General features: G+C 35.3%; 1 protein-coding gene across 3 annotated transcripts in view; it reads left to right on the top strand.

Annotated features, from left to right (window-relative positions):
* TMEM236 (transmembrane protein 236) overlaps nucleotides 1-10,119 on the top strand; it is a 38,018-nt gene extending 27,899 nt beyond the window's left edge. For 2 of the 3 annotated variants that reach the window (XM_072749423.1, XM_026015908.2), the window contains one exon: nucleotides 6,976-10,119. In XM_072749423.1, coding sequence (XP_072605524.1) covers nucleotides 6,976-7,544 — 569 coding nt within the window. In that variant the 3' untranslated portion in view covers nucleotides 7,545-10,119. The remainder of the gene's footprint in view (nucleotides 1-6,975) is intronic. The other variant, XR_011999950.1, reaches the window with a different exon arrangement.
* Nucleotides 10,120-20,976: the final 10,857 nt, after the last annotated feature.

Below are 20,976 nucleotides of genomic sequence, written 5' to 3'. Positions count from 1 at the left end.
GGTAGGATTTCTGATTTACACCTTCTAATGAAGTACCAGCTGTCAGGATTAGGTCAGTATATATTGGGCCAGAAACTATATTGTAGCAATACTCCTGCCAAAAGATGTAGGAACTCAGGTGCTATCAAATTGTGACCCTTTGATTAGGACAGCTTTACATGACTGTGACAATTTGGCACTTAATTGTTACTTTTTTCCTACATGGGGAAAAATTATGAACAGCTTTAGCAGATAAAGTGAAATTCTTGAGAGTTGCAGGTTATTTTCAAAGTAAATATTTTAGGGCGACGGATAGAAATAAGGGAACACAAAGGATTCAGCATGCATTTACTTTGTGATACTACCAGGGCTTGTTCTTCCTCTCATTATTAATCAGCAAAGATTATGGTCCCAGGTTGAAAGTAAAGGCATAGGTCATTGATTTTCCATGTCTAGATTTTCTGGTCTTGGAGTGGAGAGAGTAAAAAAGGTTGTTGAGCTGATGGTCTGCATAATGTATGGACCTTCTTGGTCATTCTGTGTTTCACGTGGTAGGGTCTTTTTTTTTTATGGAGCACCATTTTGCTGTGGCCCTGCTTCCACCTGCTATTTTAGAAACCCATGTCCGCCTATTTCTGGATGGGGTGGTATTCTAAGTGTTTCCTATGAACTCACAAACGCTGGTTTCTCGGAATCACACGTGGGCATTTTTGTTCCCTGACTGGTGACTCCTGACATGGCCAATGCCTGGGAAGCCTTTGAAATGTCCGCTGTTAGTGGATCTCCCGTTGATGGCTGTCCCAGTCCTGCTGGGCAATGCAGGGGACACGTGGCACTGGCTCCTCTCCTGGGCCTCTAGCCGTGTGTGACATCTCCTCACCACTGAGCTGCGAGGGGCCGGGCTGTGCTGCCAGGACCTCCTTACGTCCTCCAGGACTTGTTCACTGAAGCAGTCGCATGGTCTTACTCCAGGATCTGGGCTACACGGCAATCTTAGTGGCAGATCCCGTGCTGTGGGACTCCAGAGTCATCCTTCCTCTTGAACGGAGGGGGAGGGGGAGGTGCATTGTTATTCTGCTGGTTTTCATGCTTTGGCTTACTTGCCGTTGTGTGTATTTCCCCCCCAAGATGCCCATTGCTCCTTTATGCAAACAGACCCCAGAACAGGAACATTTCCCATCTTTTACACAGCATCTTTACCAGACCGTCTGCTAGGTCCTGGGGGTACAGTGGTGAGTGAAAATGGGCAGAGTCCCCCTTTTTTGGAGCTCTCAGTTTAGTGGACATGATAGCACATCACTAAACTACACTAGCAAATGTGTATAATTAAAGCTGAGGCAAGTGCTCTGAAGGCCCAAAACAGGCTCATTTCCCTATGTGTCCATTTTTGTCAACCAGTTTGGGTTCCTGCTGGGATTCCAAGCTTTGCTCTATATCCAAGCACTTACCAGTAAAGACGTTTCAAACCTTTTCAAAGTCTAGTATTATTTATATTTGGAAATAAGATAACCACATGCTTTTCAATATTTTACTTTGTGATTTATGTTTTATTTAAATATATATTCAATATATATTCAATATACAATATAATATATTCAATATTATATAATAGATAATGATCATATATTAATGTATATTATATGTTTATAATTGACCATATTATATATGTAATATATTATAATTATTAATTGTTGCATTATTATATATAATATCTTGTCCGGGAAGATGGTCTTTAAACCATCCAGCCTTCAAGCTACATCAGACAAAAGAATTTTCTTAATATTTTACATCGCCTAAAATTCAGAAATGATACATTTATTTATTCTCATGCCTGGCAGGGAACTGGCAGTCAATAGGCTTTTGAACGTACTGGAAAACAGGATAATGCTTTTTCTAAAGAAAGTTCCTGAGCTCTTGCAGCATTGATGGTGGGTTGAATATTTGTCTTGAAGTCATTATTGTTATGAATTATTATTATCTGGTGAGAACTTGCGTACCGTTTTGAACACAGGCAGTAGTATTCTGGTCAACGTGTAAATAGCCATCTCTGCAGGAGGTCCATGGAAAAGCCCCACCATTTCTCTGGTGTCATTACTCCTTCTGTGACCATTTTAAAGCTACCAAGGCGATGGTGTCACTGAACACTGATTATGGAATTGGGAAGAGATGCACATGATAGACTCCTGTTAGCTGTTGCGAGTTGTCTTGCACCTGCACCTGCTATATCTGTGAGGGAGCATTTTTCTGCGTGGTATGAACAGGCAAATATGAGAATTAAAGTCATGACCTCCTGAAGGCTCTGTAGTATGACACAGTTTCTCAAACTTATCCTCCCCCCCCCCCCATAAATGGGATAGTGGGTAACAGTGTAACTATAACCAAAGTTTAACAAACTGATCCCTTTTACTATTTACTGCACTTTGATATTTAGGGATTGCTCTGTTTGATTTAACACATATGTCTGTTTCTGTGTGTCAGGCGCTATTTAAATGTTCTACACATATTGACTTGTTCATTCCTCATAACCACCCTGTGAGGTGGGTCCTGGTTTCATCATTTATTATTTGCCAGTGAAGTTAGTGGTTTTCCCTGACCTCAGATGTGCTGCTCAAAGGACACAACTGATACCATAGTTCAGTTGAGTTTAGTTAGTAGATACCTTCAAAATAACAATGTAGATAAGTGCCCTGCAGTGTATTTTATTACATTTTTTTGTAGTCTCCAAGATTATGACCCCAAGTGTTTTGTGTACTTAACATACTTTATATGTAATGACAATTTTCTTCTCTTCCAGATTTTTTTTCTCATAATGTTATTTCTAATTCATTAGCATTTCACTTTCTCTAGAACATTTTTTTTTTCCTGAATAATTCTCTGATCTGATCCGGTTGCTGTGAATTGGGTAACAGTCTCATTTCACAACAGCTGCCTCTGTGGCCTTGAGAACCTCTTTGCTGATGTCTCCATATCCTTTCTGGTTCCTCTGCCTTCGTTTCCATCTTTAGCAGCTTTCCACTGAGTTTAGAAGAAAGCCCAAGGACTTTACCATGGCCTGTTAGGTGCCACACACTTTATGCCTGACTCCGCCACTGATAATGTGATCTAGGGGCAAAGGGTTTGAGGTTCAAGTTCTGGTCGCTCTCTTTGCTAGCTGTGTGACCTTAGAAACAATTGTTAATCTCTCTGTGCCTCTATTTATTCATCTTCCAGGTGGGAAAATAAAAGTATCTATACTATAGAGTTTTTCTAAGGATTCAATGAATTAAACAGTGCCTGGTATATAGAGAACACTTACTAGGTTTTGGCTCTTCTGCTCTTCTTCCCTTTTTGCCTTCCCAACTCCTTATAAAACTTTCCCTCTTTCAATCACTCTGGCTGGAAGATCTTTACACATGCCTTTTCTATCACCTAGAAAGTTCCTTCCTCCTTACCCTTCAGGTTTCTGCTTAACTGTTACTTCTCAGATGAGCCGTCTTGACCTCCAGTCTCAGACCCATTCAATAGAACTGACCTTCCTTTTATTTATTTTTATTTTTATTTTTTTAAATTATTTATTCATGAGAGACACAAAGAGAGAGGCAGAGACATAGGCAGAGGGAGAAACAGGCTCCTTGCAGGACTGATGTGGGACTGATCCTGATGCGGGACTTGATCCCAGGACCCTGGGATCACAACCTGAGCCGAAGGCAGATGATCAACCACTGAGCCTCCATGTACCCCCTAACCTTCCTTTTAAAGTCCCACCACATTTTATTCTTCTGTATTTATTGATGTGATCACAGGTGACAGGATGGTGAGGTTAGGACTGCTGTTACCACAGTATCTGCTACCATCCTCTATCCCCAGTTGAGCTTGGTACAGCACTCTAAAATCTGTCTGCTACTGACAGACATTGGGAGCCTAACCAGTGTATTTTTAGTATTAGTTCCATTTGTGTCTTGGTTTTAGGCACCTTTCCTTATGATTCTCTCTTTTTCTCTTGTATATAAATATCTTTTTTTTTTTTCCTATTCTCTTGCCAGAGGAATACATGCTCACTTTAGAAAATTCTCCACTACTGATTTGTTATTGTTTTTCTTAGGTTTTCCCTGTGAGCTATCTAAAACTTTGGGGGACAAGTTAAAGATAAAAATACATCAAAATAGAGAAATAATCAAGGGGTTCCTGGGTGGCTCAGTTGCTTGAGTGTCCAACTCTTGGTTTTGGCTCACGTCATGGTCTTGGAGTGGTGGGACCCAGCCCCTCATTGGGCTCCATGCTGGGTGCACAGTCTGCTTGTCCCTCTCTGCCCTCCATCCCCAGTCATGCTCTTTCTTACTCTCAAATAAATAAATAATAATAAAAAAATCAAGTAAAATAGATGTGAGTTACCTACTTAAACCTTTATCTGTGATTTAAGTGATATTTTCTTATTCTTTAGCTTTCACAGTGAAGACAAAAAGTTGTTTTGGCACCTGGCATTAGATGTAGGGAACTCCACAGAATGCCTGCTACTTTTGCTTTATGTAGGGACTCTAAGGAAGTGAGTAGATCTCTTTCTTCATGCTTACATTTTTTATGGATTTTGCACAAATAAATATCATTTTACCCCAATAGAACACTAACAACAACAAAAGAACAAAGTGGAAATTAAAAAAATAATAATTTGAAGGGGAACTAGTTATTGACTCAAATGGAATAGTACTGAATACATCAAAGTTTATATTGCTTAAGGATAAATTTGTGACCAGTTTCTTGGCTTCTTCAACACTACGTTGCCCTCTGGCAGGCCAGCAGAACTTTCTAGCTGGTAGTTCTAGTACTTCTCAGTTGGAAAGGGGACAACAGAATCCCTCAGTCTCTATTGAGTTATAGAGAGATATGAAGCTTCCAGCCCCAATTTCACCAAATACACGTGGATTAGGACTTTATTATTTTATTAAAAATGAACTCTAGCCAAGAATTCATTGTTCATCCCACGGATCTTATCCACAGATATTAAGATTTTTACTGACTGTTTAAAAATGTTAATGTGTTGGGATGCCTGTGGGTCAACGGTTGAGCATCTGCCTTTGGCTCAGGGTGTGATCTCGGGGTTCTGAGATTGAGTCTGCATCAGGCTCCCTGCGAGGAGCCTGCTTCTTCCTCCGTCTCTGCCTCTCTCTCTGTGTCTCTAATGAATAAATAAATAAAATCTTTTTAAAAAATGTTAATGTGTCACTTCTTAGATTGCTGCTTCCTGGCCTTGAAACAGTGCTGAATTTGCAATCATCCTCCAAAGCCCAAATTATGCACTGCATTATTTATGTTGACAAAGAAATTTGGATTTCCATTCAAACAGCTTTATCTACTAAGACAGGTGAAGGAGAGTTCTCCAGGACATGACATACTCTAAGACACATAATTTCCATGTTTTTTTTTCTCTTTTGTAAAATGAGAGATATAATTGATGCCAGTAAGCATCTGAGTTTAAAAAGAGATGGTTTTATGAATGTTAAAATAATAGTGTATAATTTTCTTTCTTACTTGACTATTATATATAAAAATGATATTCATCTATGCTATGTCATCTAAGGTTGGTAAAGAAGTTTCTATATACATAGTAGGACCCTTACAGACTATGTATACAAATGATTCATATCAGAAGTAAGTAATATTTCATCAAGAATTTAAATTATCATTTTAGTTTATTGATTAACTCAATTCACACTTAAAACTTTACAGCAGTTCATTATATATAAAAAAAACAGGTTTGTTCTTTAAACAGCTCCTATTTATAGTAATCAAGTATTAATCATTAATCATTTATTTTAAAATGTTTTCACATCAGTTCAATATAGTTCAAACTTTTATTGACTTCGTGTCTTTAACCTTTAGAGCTATTCAGCGTAATGACTCCTTTAAATTTTGTCTTATCAAGTAATATGACAGCTCAGCATGTTTGCTGAATAAATAAACTTTGTTAAGACCTAAAAATTCTTAGCAAAAAATGGTGCTTAACTAGATGAATGTTTGAGAAATAATGTGCTGTACTTTTCATTGGTAGTAAGTTTTGAAATTTGAGGATCCCTTCATACTCCCCCAACCTCAACACCCATGTGTGCACAGAGAGACCCATGTGTGAGCACATACACAATGTGATACTCATGAGAAGTTATCTCCCTTATTCAGAAGATTGTCATGTTTTTCGGGGATAGCCTTATGGCCACAAACAAGTTGCTTTAGTCTAATTAATTGTACTGATTGGTTCAAAATTACAGCTTAAAAAAATCTCAGATTCGGGTGCATTCGAGTGGCACCTTTCACTAAGATTTTCTCATGGTCAAACAGATTCCCTCTTAAGACCAAGCTCCGAGCCTGGAGATCTGGGTTGTAGTGATCCTTGTGGACTTCTTATTAAAAAGGATGAGATTGGACCATTGGACTTTTGGAGTCATTTGATTTTATGTTTTGTATGTTTTATAATTAGCACATGATGTATTGCCTCCAGATGGTAATAGCAGCCATAAAGTTAAGAGATTGTCAATTGGGGTAAAATAAAGCTGGGTGGGAATTCCAGCTCTGATCATTACTGTGTACTTGAATTAGGGTGTCATTTCATCTCTTGGGCTGCAGTTTCTATATTTATAAAATGGGATAGTAATTCCCATCTATCAGATTTTTTCTGAGGATTAAATGAGGTAATATGTAAAAGTGCCAGTAGGGCTAGCTAGTACTATGAAGTGGTAGAAATGACTTGAGATCCATATCTAGAAAAAACTAAAAATATGAAGAACCTTCTCTGCCTCTGTTATTTTGGAGGGTTTTTTTTTTGGGGGGGGGGTCTTTTTGGTCATTATGCTTCCCACTTTTGTCTGAATTTCCATGTGTAAAACAGACATCAAATAAGATAACACAATTTTATCTTTAAATTTTACATTAAAATTAAAAAATTTGGAATTTACATAAATTTGAAATAAAATGTTAACTTACGTAAATTTTTTTAATTACAAATTCGAATAAATCAATTTATTGCAGGTAATGAAGACAGGCACATTCATACAACTACTTTGCACCAAATAAAAACTGTGACAGACCAAGTGAAACAAAAGGAAGAAAACACTTCACCTCCCCAGCCAGCCTGGACGACCCAGGCATCACAGCCATCAGCAACAAGGACACAGATCTCCACTCCAGTGCTGAGGGTACCCCAAGAGCCTGTCTTTCACTCGAGAGTCCTGAGAGCAATGTCCCAGCAAGATGATCGAGCCCAAATCTTCCTGTGGAGCTTTGTGCTATGGTCTGACACCATAGAAATGGTGCGTGTGGCTGGCCACCCCTCGGTGTATAAGTCAGGCTGGCTATACCCAGTCTACATTTTCAGTTTTATTTCTATCCTTCGAATTATATTAACTCCTCAGAACCCTCTTCTGAATTTCCTGAGCATTCTTCTCCAGGATTTACCCTTTATTTTTGTTAGACTTGGTTTAATCATTACCCTGGGAACTGTCACACCTGTATTGGGCCTTTGTAAAAACGTACTAGTGACTTTCTCTTACATTTACTTCAATTACTTAACCAAAATCTGGGCTTTCTCTACCTTTTAAACGTCTTCGTTTTAAAGAGAAAATGTCATGTAGTCAAACCTCTTCATTATGCATGTGTACATTACAAAATAATTGTAATTTTTTCTGGGGTGTAAGTTTTTGTAATATATAATGAAATAGGAATAGATTGTAGAGAGAACACTATTTTTAATAACTGTAGCATATCACTTTTTAAAAAATATATTCAAATGCTGTTAAATTTAAGCAACATTTAATTCTTATAAGTTAGCTCCCCTGGATCTCTAGAAAATGTTAGCTATTTTCATTAGTTATATACATATATATATACACACACCACTCTTTTTCTAAAAACACTCTTCATTAAAGCCTTAAAAAAATTAGAACATGTTTTCCCACTAAGTCCAAGAATGAGATTTTTATCATTTATGTAAATTAAAGAGCATTACGAGAATTAAACTATTTTTTTTTTAGAAAATGCGCCTAAAGTTCTTGAATCATTTTTAAATTATACTTCTTAAAAATTTGAATTACGGTTTTAAGGTCTTCTTCAAGCATGGGATTATGTTCTTTAATCCATGTGGCAAATGACTTTTATGTAATTGAACTGATTTTAGCATAAGCGGCAATTCAGTGTAATAGATGTTTGGTTCAGTTTAAGGCACAGTTCTTTTACTAGTACTGAAGTACTAATATAAATACTTCTTTAATATAATGAAGTCTAGGTACATCAGTAATACCTAGATAAGGTTTTATAATTGGAAGGAGCCATAAATTGAAGATGTGGATTTCAAAGAATATTTTGGTCGTGGAATTTCAGATCATCCTAAAAATAATTGCAAGCCCTGTTTAGAATTAGAAGTTCAGCTTATGACCATACTAGTAAATGCATTAGTGTTTTATGTAAGAATGTATAATGAATATCTTGATGTTAAGTGATTAGATACGTAATTACAGAATTTGCTTTCACTGTGTTGGGACAGACACTCTTGGATATTCAGCTGCTAGAAAAATTTGAGAGGCTTCTGTGTAATGTGCTGAACTAATGAGTCTCTTCAGTGATCTGTGGCAATAAATAGCTTAAGGATGGATAACTGAACTTGCATGCCACCCCTACTGTCCACCAAATTCCTCAGTCTCACTGGCCCCCTATGCTTTATGGCTTTTCCTCACACTATAAGAAAAGATCTATTCACAGTTATTAAAAGCTTAGCTTCTGGCTTTATGGCTTGGGGCTAGTTCTTTGACCATGCAAAGCCCTAGTTTCCACATCTAAAACGTGAGACTAATAATAGTATCTCAATAGGTTGGAATTGTACTTTAAGAGGGTTGAGAGGATTGAGACAGGAAATGCTCTCATGACATTGTCTGGCAAACAATAATAACCAGATAAATTCTAAATATTTCAAATGTACCAAATCCCGGAGAAACAAGTAGCTAAATGTATTGTTTTAATTTTTCTGTCTCATTTTTTGCTGCATACCCTGCTTACTGTCTGGGAATAACAATTTTAACCATGCATTTGTAAAGAATAATATGTAAAATCTTAAGGTTACCTCAGATAGTAATTTTTCATCAAGCAGCAGTAAGTACAAAAATGAGCAACCTACTGAATATACACATTAAATTTGTTGTGAATTCATCAGGCATTTGACCATCCCTCCTGAGTTCTCATTGACCCTAAATTATAATACTCTATTAAGACTTTCATTATGAATTTACTTTTCTGAGTTCCCCATTATTGTTTAAATTCCCTAAATCTTGTTTAACAACGCATCTCTTACTTCATCTGCCAGTCCAACAGGAACTTATATAATACTTATAACTCTTAAAAAATGAGAATTCAAATAATTTCTTTCAAATTATGCTATGATAATCTTTTTTAAGGAACCTATAGTGAAGTAGTTGCTTTGTAATATTCTTAGATGTGAATATATTTTACATACATTTATATTTATATTGGAATTTATAGAGTGAACAGTGCTCAAACTAAAGTATTACTTATTTGAGTTTAGAATGCATCTTGTATCTAATATTTGAAAATGGATGTACCTGATATATTGGGAAGTCACAACACTTTATACAAATAGTAAAGTCATGTACATATAGGAGGAAAATTAGAGTAACTAATTTAATATTTTATTTCAAGAGTATACAAGTTTATAAAGTTCAAGTCTATGTTTTTTTTCATTTCAATGCTTTTCAGTATTTTGTTTAATTAAAAAAATTTAAATTGTTGACATACAATATTAATTTTAGGTATATAGCATAGTAATTTGATATACATATATTACAAAATGATCACTGTAATGAGTCTATAATCATGAGTCTATGATCACTTTAATGATCACCTGTCACCATACATAGTTATTACAATATTATTGACTACATTCCCTATGGTGTACTTTATATTCCCATGACTTATTTATTTTATAACTGGAAATTTGTACCTTTTAATCCTCTTCACCAATTTCACTCATTTACCCACACCCCTCCCCTCTGGCAACCACCAGTCTGTTCTCTGTATCTAAGAGTCTGATTCTGTTTTTTGTTTGTTTTTTTGTTCATTTGTCCTGTTTTTGAGATTTGACATATAAATAAAATCATGTGGTATTTGTCTTTGTCTGGCTTATTTCACTTAACATGTACGGTCAAGAACCATCCATGATGTTGCAGATGGCAAGATTTCATTCTTTTAATGACTGAGCAATATTCCATGACTGAGTAATATTCCATTGTATATCTATCACATTTTTAGATTTATCCATGTGTTGATGGACACTTAGGCTGCTTCTGTATCTTGGTTATCATAAACAGTACTGCAATGAACATAGGAACACACATTATCTTTTTGATATATTTTCATTTTCTTTTGATAAATACCCAGACGTGGAATCGGAGGATTGTATGGTAGTTCTATTTTTAATTTTTTGAGGAACCTCCATACTGTTTTCCATAATGGCTGCACAGGATTACATTCCCACCAACAGGTGTAGGTTCTCATTTCTGCACATTCTTAACACTTATTTCTCGTCCTTCTGATTGGTATGAGGTGATATCTTATTGTAGTTTTTATTTGCATTTCCCTAGTTATTAGTGATGTTGAGCATCTTTTTGTGTGTCTGTTGGCCATCTGTACATCTTCTTTGGAAGATGCCTCTTCACTTCCCTCCTCTGCCCATTTTTAAAGTAAATTGTTTATTATTTATTTACTTTTGGTGTTGAGTTCTATTAGTTTCTTATATATTTTGGATATTAATACCTTATCAGATTTATCATTTGCAGATATCTTCTCCCATTTGGTAAGTTGCCTTTTCATTTTGTTGTTGGTTTTGTGCAAAAGCTTTTTAGTTTGATGTAGTCCCATTTGTTTAGTTTTGCTTCTGTTGCCCTTGCCTGGGAAGATAGGTACAAAAAATATATTGCTAAGACCCATGTGCTATGCCTACTGACTATATTTTCTTTTAAGAATGTTAAGACTTCAAGTCTTAAATTAATGTCTTTAATTCATTTTGACTTTATTTTTGTATGTGGATTGAAAAACTGGTCCAGTTTCATTCTTTTCCATGTAACTGTCCAGTTTTCCCAACATCATTCACTGAAGAGACTTTTTCTCACATCACACTATTCTTGTCTCCTTTGTCATAGATTAACTGCCCATATAATTGTGGGTTTTTTCCTGGGCTCTGTATTCTATTGATTTGTGTGTCCATTTTGTGTGTGTGTGTGTGTGTGTGTATCAGCTGTTTTGATTATTAAAGCTTTGTAGTATACTTTAAAGTCAAAGAGTATGATGGTCTCCATCTTTGTTCTTCTTTTTCAGCATTGCTTTGGTTATTCAGGGTTGTTTTTACTTCCATACGAATTTTAGGACTATTTGTTCTAGTTCTTTGAAAAATGGCTTTGGTATTTTGACAGGATTATACTGAATCTATAGACTGCTTCGGGTAGTATGGATATCTTAACAATATTACTTGTTCCAATTCATAAGCATGGCATATCTTTCTATTCGTGTTACCCATTTGCTTTCATCAATATCATATAGTTTCCAGTGTACAAGTATTTCACTTCCTTGGTTAAATAGGTATTTTAAAATATCTTTTCCTAGGTATTTTATTCTTCTTGGTGCAATTGTAAATGGGATTGTTTTCTTAATTTCTCTTTCTGACAATTCATTATTAGAGTATAGAAATGCAACAGATTTGTGTATATTAATTTTATATCCTGCATCTTTACTGCAATTTACTTATTCTAGCAATTTTTTGGTAGAGTCTTTAGCATTTTATATATATATATACAATTATGTCATCTGCAAATAGTGACAATTATACTTCTTACCAGTTTGGATGCCTTTTATTTCTTTTCTTGTCTGATTGCTGTGACTAGGACTTCTAGTGCTAATATTGAATATAAGTTCCAAAAGTGGGCATCCTTGTCTTGTTTCTAATTTTAGAGGACAAGCTGCAACTTTTCACTATAGAATATGATGTTTTAACCATGGGTTTGTCATATATGGCCTCTATTATGTTGAGATATGTTCTCCGCATAAATGGATGTTGAATTTTGTCAAATGTTTTTTAAGTATTATTGAGATGATATGATTTTTTAAAAAGCTTCTATCCATTTATTCATAGAGACATAGGCAGAGGGAGAAGCAGGCTCCCTGCAGGGAGCCCAGTGTAGGACTCGATCCGAGAACCCCAGGATCACACCCTGAGCCAAAGGCAGATGCTCAACCCCTGAGCCACCCAGATGTCCTGAGATGATATGATTTTTATCTTCATTTTGTTAATATGATATATCATGTTGATTGACTTGCAAATATTGACCTATCCTTGCATCTTGGGAAAAATACCACCTGATCATGGTATAGAAATCCTTTTAATTTATTCTTGAATTCAGTGTGCTAATATTTTGTTGAGGATGTTTGCATCTACATTCATTTGGAATATTTGGCCTGTAATTATTTTGTAACATCTTTGCCTAGTTTTGATATCAGGGTGATGCTGGACTCCTGAATGTGGAAGCATTCCTTTCTCTTCAATTTTTTGTAGCAGTTTCAGGAAGATGTCAATTCCTCTTTCAATGTTCAGTAGAATTCATCTATTAAGCCATCTGGTCCTGGATTTTGATTTGTTGGGAGTTATTTTTTTATTATTAATTCAATTTCCTTATTAGTACTCAGTCTCTTTCAGATTTTCTATTTCCTTCTGATTCAGTCTTAAAAAATTGTATATTTCTAGGGGTTCATTCATTTTCTCTGTATTGTCCAATTTGTTTTACCCTAGTTGCTCATATTTTTCTCTTATAATCTTTTGTATTTCTGTGGTGTCGTAACTTCTCTTTCTGATTTTTATTTGAGTCCTTTTTTTTATGAGTCTGGCTAAATGTTTATCAATTTATCTTTTCAAAGAACCAACTCTTGTTTCATTAATCTTTTCTGTTGTTATTTAGTCTCTGTTTCATTTATTGTTGCTCTTGTCTTTATTCTTTCTGCTAACTTTGGCTTTGTTTGTTTTTCTTTATCCAGTTCCTTTAGGTATAAGGTTAGATTGTTTATTTGAGATTTTTGAGGTAGGCCCCTGTCACTGTAAACTTCCTCTTAGAACTGCTTTTGCTGTATCCCATTGATTTTGGTACATTTTATTTTCATTTGTTTCAAGGTATTTTTTGATTTCCTCCTTGACTTCTTAATTGACCCATCGGTTGTTTAGTAACATGTTGTTTAGTTTTCATGTGCTTGTGTTTTGCTGGTTTATTTTCTTGTAATTGATTTTTAATTCCATACCATTGTGATCACAAAGATGCTGATATGATTATAATCATTTTAAATACATTGAGATTTGTGTTGTGGCCTAACATGTAATCTATCCTGGAAAATGTTTCATGTGTATCTAAAGAGAATGCGTATTCTGATGTTTTTGGATGGATTGTTCTGTATTTATCTGGTAAGTATGGTCTAATGTGTCTAATGTGTCATTTGATCTAATGTGTCATTTAAGGACACTGTTTTCTTTCTTTCTTTCTTTTTTTAAGATTTTATTTATTTATTCATGAGAGACAGAGAGACAGAGAGAGACAGAGAGAGAGGCAGAGAGAAGGCAGAGAGAGAAGCAGGCTCCATAGAGGGAGCCTGACGTGGGACTCGACCCCGGGTCTCCAGGATCATGTCCTGGGCCGAAGGCATCACTAAACTGCTAAGCCACCAGGCTGCCCTAAGGTCACTGTTTTCTTAATGATTTTTTTTGTCCAGATGAACTATTCATTGATGTAAATGGGGTGTTAAGTTTTTTTTACTGTTATTGTATTAATGTCTCCTTTTTATATTGACTTTTATATATTTTAGTGCTCCTACTTGGAGGAGCCTAACATGTGATGGCCTAACATGTGATCTATCCTGGAAAATGTTTCATGTGTACCTAAAGAGAATGTGTATTTTGATGTTTTTGGATGGATTGTTCTGTATTTATCTGGTAAGTATGGTCTAATATGTCATCTGGTCTAATGTGTCATTTAAGGTCACTGTTTTCTTAATGATTTTTTTGTCCAGATGAACTATTCATTGATATAAATGGGGTGTTAAATTTTTTTTACTATTATTGTATTAATGTCTCCTTTTGACCTGTTCCCATTTGCTTTTATATATTTTAGTGCTCCTACTTGGAGGAGTATACATATTGGTAAGTGTTATATCATCTTGTTGGGCTGATCTCTTTGTCATTATGTAAGTGTCCATCTTTATCTCTTGATACAGTCTTTCTTTTAAAGTCTATTTTGTCTGATACAAGTATTGTTACTCCAGCTTTCTTTTGGTTTTATTTGCATGGAGTCTTTTCCTGTCCCTTCACTTTAGTCTATATGTGTCTGTTGGTCTGAATGAGTCTCTTATAGGTAGTATATTGATGGGTTTTATTTATTTATTTACTGCACAGCATGGAGTCCAATGTGGAGCTTGAAATCACGACCCTGAGATCAAGATTTGAGCTGAGATCAAGAGTCAAAAGGCCTAATCAACTGAGCCACTCAAAAAATAAGCTCTGGTCTTTTTTATTTATTTTTTATTTGATCAGTCACCCTGTGTCTTTTGATTGGAATATTCAGTCCATTTACCATTAAAGTAATTATTGCCATTTTCAAAATTGTTCCTGGTTGTTTTTGTAGTTAGTCTCTGTTCTTGCTTAATGTTTTCTCTTTGTTTTGATGATTTTCTATGGTGTTATATTTGAAATTCTTTCTCTTTATTTTATTTTTGGTATCTATTATACCTATTATGGGGTTTTGGATTATTGTTATCATGAAATTTATATTTAGCACCCTTTGTATGTACAAGTTATTTAAGTTGATGGACACGAGTTTGAACATGTTCTAAAGGAGCTACATTTTTATGCTTTCCCCAATGTTTTATGATTTGATGGTGTACTTTATATCTTTTTATTTTGTGTATCCCTTAACTAATTACTATAACTATAGTTGGTTTTATTACTTTGGGTCTTTTAACATTCATACCAGTTTTATAAGTGGTTTATCCACTTCCTTAACTATGTGTTTGCTTTAACCAGCAAGATTTTTCCTTTCATAGTTTTCTTACTTGTAGTTATGGCCTTTTATTTTCCATCTAAAGAATTTCCTTTAACATTACTTGAAAGTCCAGTGGTGATAAACTTCAACTTCTGTTTCTTTGGAACTCTTTATCTTTCTTTCAATTCTGAATGATAACCTTACTGGGTAAAGTAGTTTTGGTTGTCTTTTTTTTTTTTTTTTTCCTTTTCAGCACTTTGACTGTATCATGTCAGTCCCTTTTGGACTGTAAAGTTTCTGCTGAAATATCAACTGATAGTCTTATATGGGTTCGTTTGTACATGACAAGATGTTTTTCTCTTGCTGTTTTTAAGAGTCTTTCTTTATCTTTAACTTTTGACATTTTGATTATTATGTGTCTTTTTTTTAAAAGATTTTATTTATTCATGAGAGACACACAAAGGCAGAGACATAGACAGAGGGAGAAGCAGGCTCCTCAAAGGGAACCCAATGCAAGACTATATCCCAGGATCACTTCCTGAGCTAAAGGCAGATGCTTAACTGCTGAGCCACCCAGATGTCCCCTTAATTATTATGTGTCTTGGTGTGAACTTCTTTGGGTTCATCTTGTTTGTAACTCCCTGTGCTCTATGGACCTGGATATCTGTTTCCTTTCCCATATTTGGGAAGTTTTCAGCTATTATTTCTTCAAAAGAGTTTTCTAATCTTTCTCTCTTCTTTTTTCCAAAATCCCTATAATAAAATGTTAGTGTGGTTGATGTTGTTCCAGAGGTTACTGAAACTATCCTCATTCTTATTTTTTTTCTTTTTGCTGTTCACTTTGGATTTTAACTACCTTGTCTTCTAGATTACTGATCTTTTTTTCTGTATTCTCTAATGTTGATTCCCTTTAGTGTATTTTTCATTTCAGTTATTATATTCTTCAGCTTTGATTGGTTCCTTTTTGCATTTTTTATCTCTTCATTGACATTTTCACGTGTTCATTCATTTTCTTCTGAGTTCAATGACCATGTTTATGACCATTACCTCCAATTCTTTATCAGGTAGATTGCTTATCTTCATTTTACTTTTCCTGTAGCTTTGTCTTTTTTTTTTTTTTTTGGAACATATTCCTCTATTTCCTCATTTTGCCTGCTTGCTGTGTTTGTTTCTATGTGTTCGCTAGGTCAGCCTCATCTCCTGGCTTTGAAGAAGTGGCCTTTATGCAGATATCCTGTGAGTCTCAGAAGTATAATCCTCCAGTCACCAGAACTAAGTGCTCCAGAGGTATCCCCTGTGTGGTTTGTGTGTGCCCTTCTGTTATGGCTATGCTGTGACTGGTGGGCAGAACTGGCCCATTGTGTTTGATTAAGAGGCCAACTGTGGCTACCATGGGTATGTTTGTGTTTGAAGCTAGCCCATGGTACAGCTGTCTGCAAGATCCAGCTGCAACTATTGGGGACATATTGGTGGGTGGGTCCCTCTGCTGTACCTGCATTGGGAAGGTGTTTCAGTGTCTCACTAAGAGACATTAATTCATGAACTCTAAATCATGCTGCTTCATGTATTTTTCAGAACTGCCATGTATGACTAGGGTAGCCAATCGGAAGGGCATCCCTTTCGGTTTAACAATGAACAATCTGAACATCTTTATACAATGGCCTTCAAAAAAAGAAACTTACTCCAAAATGGGTTCCCCTCTTGGTCAGTGTTGAGCCAAAAGATACAATCAAGTGAAAGAATAGGAAAAGGAAGGGTTTTACCTTCAACAAGTAAGAATAACATCAGGGATATTTCCAAGATTGGAGAGACAGATAGGAAGTCACAGCTGCCTGAAGGAGATACTCACCAGCACCAGGTAGGAAAACCTCAACTGTAATTGATGAATTGTTGGAGGCTCTGTGTTAACAACTGAGTTAAAACCTCCAGAAGGACCACATCATAGGGGCTCCCTATAACACTGTAAGATTAACCTCCAGAAGCTTGATCAAGTTTCCATAGTAAATATTGGAGAAAAATCCCCTCATGCTTCTACCAGGGGAGGGGAAAAGAAACCTTTTTGAAATAAGCCAGAGCACTCTGTTCTTCTTAATAAAGCCTGCCCTCAGGGAAAAACTAGCTAACCAGAGCCTAATATGTTGGGGTAATCATCAGAGCCTAGCTGACTTGAGGAAAGGGAAATACCCAATTCCAGCCCACTCTGCTATATTGTCGACCTTAGGATAAGTGGAGGAAAAAAAAAAAAAAAGAAAACCAGAGAAACTCTTGTGCAGTTCACAGTCTCAGGGCATAGATTCCCTAAAGACTGAGATCTGGTCATAAATTATAAAATGCTCCCCCCCCACCACATACTTCGCCTTCACATTAGTAAAGGCCTATTTACAGAAGTTCCTTTTACCTTTTACATATTATGTCCAGCTATCAAGAAAAAATTACAAGGCATACCAAAAGGCAAAATATATGATTTGAAGAGATAGAACAAGTGTCAAAACCAGACATGTCAGGGATGTTGGAATTATCAAACCAAGAATTTAAGACAGCTAGGGTTAATAATAAGGGCTCAACTGGATAAAGTAGACAGCATGCAAGAACAGATGCACATTTTAACCAGAGAAATGGAACTCCCAAGAAGGAACAAAAAAAGAAATGCTAGAAACAAAAAACAGTGTAGCAGAAATGAAGACTGAATTTAGTGGGTTTATTAGTAGACTGGATACAGCTGAGGAAGAAATCTCTGCACTAAATAATATAGCAATAGAATGTTTGAAAACAAAGAAAATCTGAAAAAAAAAATAGAACAGAATACCCAAGAACTGTGGGACAGCTGAAGGCATAAGTTATGAGTAATAGAAATACTAGAACAGAAGAAAGATAAAAAGGAACAGAAAAAATATTTGAAACAATAATGACTAAGAATTTCCCCCAAATTAATGTAAGACACCAAACCCACAGATCAAGGAAGTTCCAAAAACACCAGGCTGGATAAATGGCAAAAGAATTATACCTCAGCATATCATTTTCAAATTACAGAAAGTCAAAGAAAAAATATCCTGAAAGATGCCAGAGGAAGAAAGCACCCTATCCCTAACATCCTTCTCAGGAACCATGAGAGAACAGTGAAATATTTAAAGAATTAAGGGGGAAAACTACCAGAATTCTGTGCCCTGTGAAATCATTCTTCAAAGGCAAGGAGAAATACTTTCTTAGACTTAAACAATTGAGGAAATCTGTTGTCCGTTGACCTGCCTTGCAAGAAATGTTTAAAGAAGGTCTTAGAGAGAAGGAAAAAAATATAGGTCAGAAACTGAGATACATAAAAAAAAGGAAAAGTATCAGAAAATGAACAGATGATAAATAAAAACTATAAAAAATCCTTAACTGACCTAATTGGTAACAGTTTGTTCAAAATAATAATAGGAACAATGTTTTCATCTATGTATGCTTATGTATATAGTGTATACATACATGCTTTGTACAACTATATGTAAGTAAGACAAATAACAGCAATGATACAAGTGATAGGAAGGAATTAGGATTTTTTTTTAAATTTCAAGATACATTCATGCTAGTGGTATAGCATTATTTGAAACTGTACTTGGATTAGCTGTAAAAGTATGTTGCAAACATTAGGGCAGTTTCTAAAAAAAATTTAAAAAAGGAAGTAAACAGATATGCTGGGAAAGGAGACAAAATGGAGTCATATAAAATGCCCAATTAATACCATAAGAGGCAGGAAAAAGAGTGAAAGGCAAAATGGCAAAAAAGACAGTAATGCATATGATAGATATGAATTCAACTTTATCAATAATCACTCTGAATGACAATGATATAAATACACCATTTAAAAGACAGAGATTGGGCACCCGGCTGGCTCACTGTCTGCCTTTGGCCCAGGGCATGATCCTGGAGTCCTGGGATCAAGTCCCACATCGGGCTCCCTGCATGGAGCCTGCTTCTCTCTCTGCCTATGTCTCTGCTTCTCTCTCTGTAACTCTCATGAATAAATAAAATCTTTAAAAAAAAAGAAAAAGAAAAAATAATATTGACAAACTAATTCTAAAGTTTATATGGAGAGATAAAATGTCCAGAACAGACAACACAATATTGCAGAAGAGCAATGTTGGAGAATTGATAGTGCCTGACTTGAAGACTTACTTGTAGCTTTACAATATGGTATTGACAAAACAATAGACAGGTCAATAGAACAGAATAGAGACAAAATAAACCCACATAAAAATAGTCAACTGATCTTTGGAGAAAGAACAAAATTAGTAAAATGCAGAAAAGATAGTCTTTTCAATAAATGGTGTTGGAACTACTACATCCACATGCAAAAAATATAAATCTGTATGTAGACCTTACGCCCTTCACAACAATTAAATCAAGATGGATCATAGATCCAAAAGTTAAATAAAAAACTGTAAAACTAGAAGATAACATAGGAGAAAACCTAGATGACCTTGGGTACAGTGATGTCTTTTTAGGTATAACACCCAAAGACATGATCCATACAGAAATAGTTGATAAACTTTACTTCATTAAATTAAAGAGCCTTCTGCTTTGTGAAAGACAATATCAAAATTAGAAGACAAACCACAGACTGGGAGAAAATAATTGCAGAGATATCTAATAAAGACTCTTATCCAAAATATACAAAGAACTCTCAAAACCCAACACTAGGAAAACAAGCAACCTAACTTAAAAATGGACAAAAGGACCCCACCAAATGAATAGACACCTCACAAATGGCAAATTAACATACAAAGAGATGTTCCAGATCATATGCCATCAAGAAAATGCAAATTAAAACATTGAGATACTACTACACATCACTTAGAATGGCCAAAATCAAAGCACTGGCAACACCAAATGCTGGGGAGGATGTGGAACAGAATAAATTGTTGTTCAGTGCTGGTGGGAATGCAAAGGTACAGACACTTCGGAAGATAAAAAGACAGTTTCTTACAAAACTAAACATACTCCTACCATACCATCCAACAATCATGCTTCTTGGCATTTTCCCAAAGGAGTTGGAAACTTATATCAATACAAAAGCTTGAATATGGGTATTTTTAGCAGCTTGTATTCGTAATTGTCAAAACTTGGAAGCAAGAAAGATGTCCTTCTGTAGATAATTAGGTAGGTAAAATAGTTCAATAAATTGTGGTAATTCTGATAATAGGATATTATTAAGCACTAAAAAGAAATGAGTTAGCAAGACATGAAAAGACATGAAGGAAACTTATCTGAATATTACTAATATAAGAAGCCAGTTTGAGAAGCTTGCATGCTGTATGATTCAAACTATATGATATTCTAGAAAAGGCAAAACTACAGATACAATAAAAAAAGATGAACAAGTAAAGTACAGAGGATGATTATAATGGAGGAGAGTATGTACATGAGGGGTAAGAGGAGTATATGGGAAATTTCCTCTCAAATTTATTGTAAACTAAGTGTCTTAAAAAATAATCTTAAAAAAATAGGGTAGTCTTAAATATATCAAAAATGATTTTATATGTGTTGGGCATAATATTTACTATAGTAATATTTGCTGTGAAAGTTTGCATTTATATACACAAATATTAATTTTTCAGGATGTTCCTATTAAAAAAGTCATTTCTCATGTATTGAAATAAAATTTTTTTTAAGATTTTATTTTTTTATTCATGAGAGAAACAGAGAGAGAGGCAGAGACACAGGCAGAGGGAGAAGCAGGCTCCATGCCGGGAACCTGATGTGGGACTCGATTCCAGGACTCCAGGATCACACCCTGGGCGGAAGGCGGCGCTAAACTGCTGAGTCACCCGGGCTGCCCTTGAAATAAAATATTAATGGAGTTTTCAGCAATGCCTTCTTCCCCTACAATGTATGTATGTATTTTATTTTATTTTATTTTATTTTATTTTATTTTATTTTATTTTATTTTATTTTATTTTATTTTATTTTATTTTAT

The sequence above is a fragment of the Vulpes vulpes genome, chromosome 2 (genome assembly GCF_048418805.1).
Source record: "Vulpes vulpes isolate BD-2025 chromosome 2, VulVul3, whole genome shotgun sequence".
Classification (NCBI taxonomy): Eukaryota; Metazoa; Chordata; class Mammalia; order Carnivora; family Canidae; genus Vulpes; species Vulpes vulpes.
Note: the sequence above shows the minus strand (reverse complement) of the source record. Positions and strands in the feature narration are given on the sequence as shown.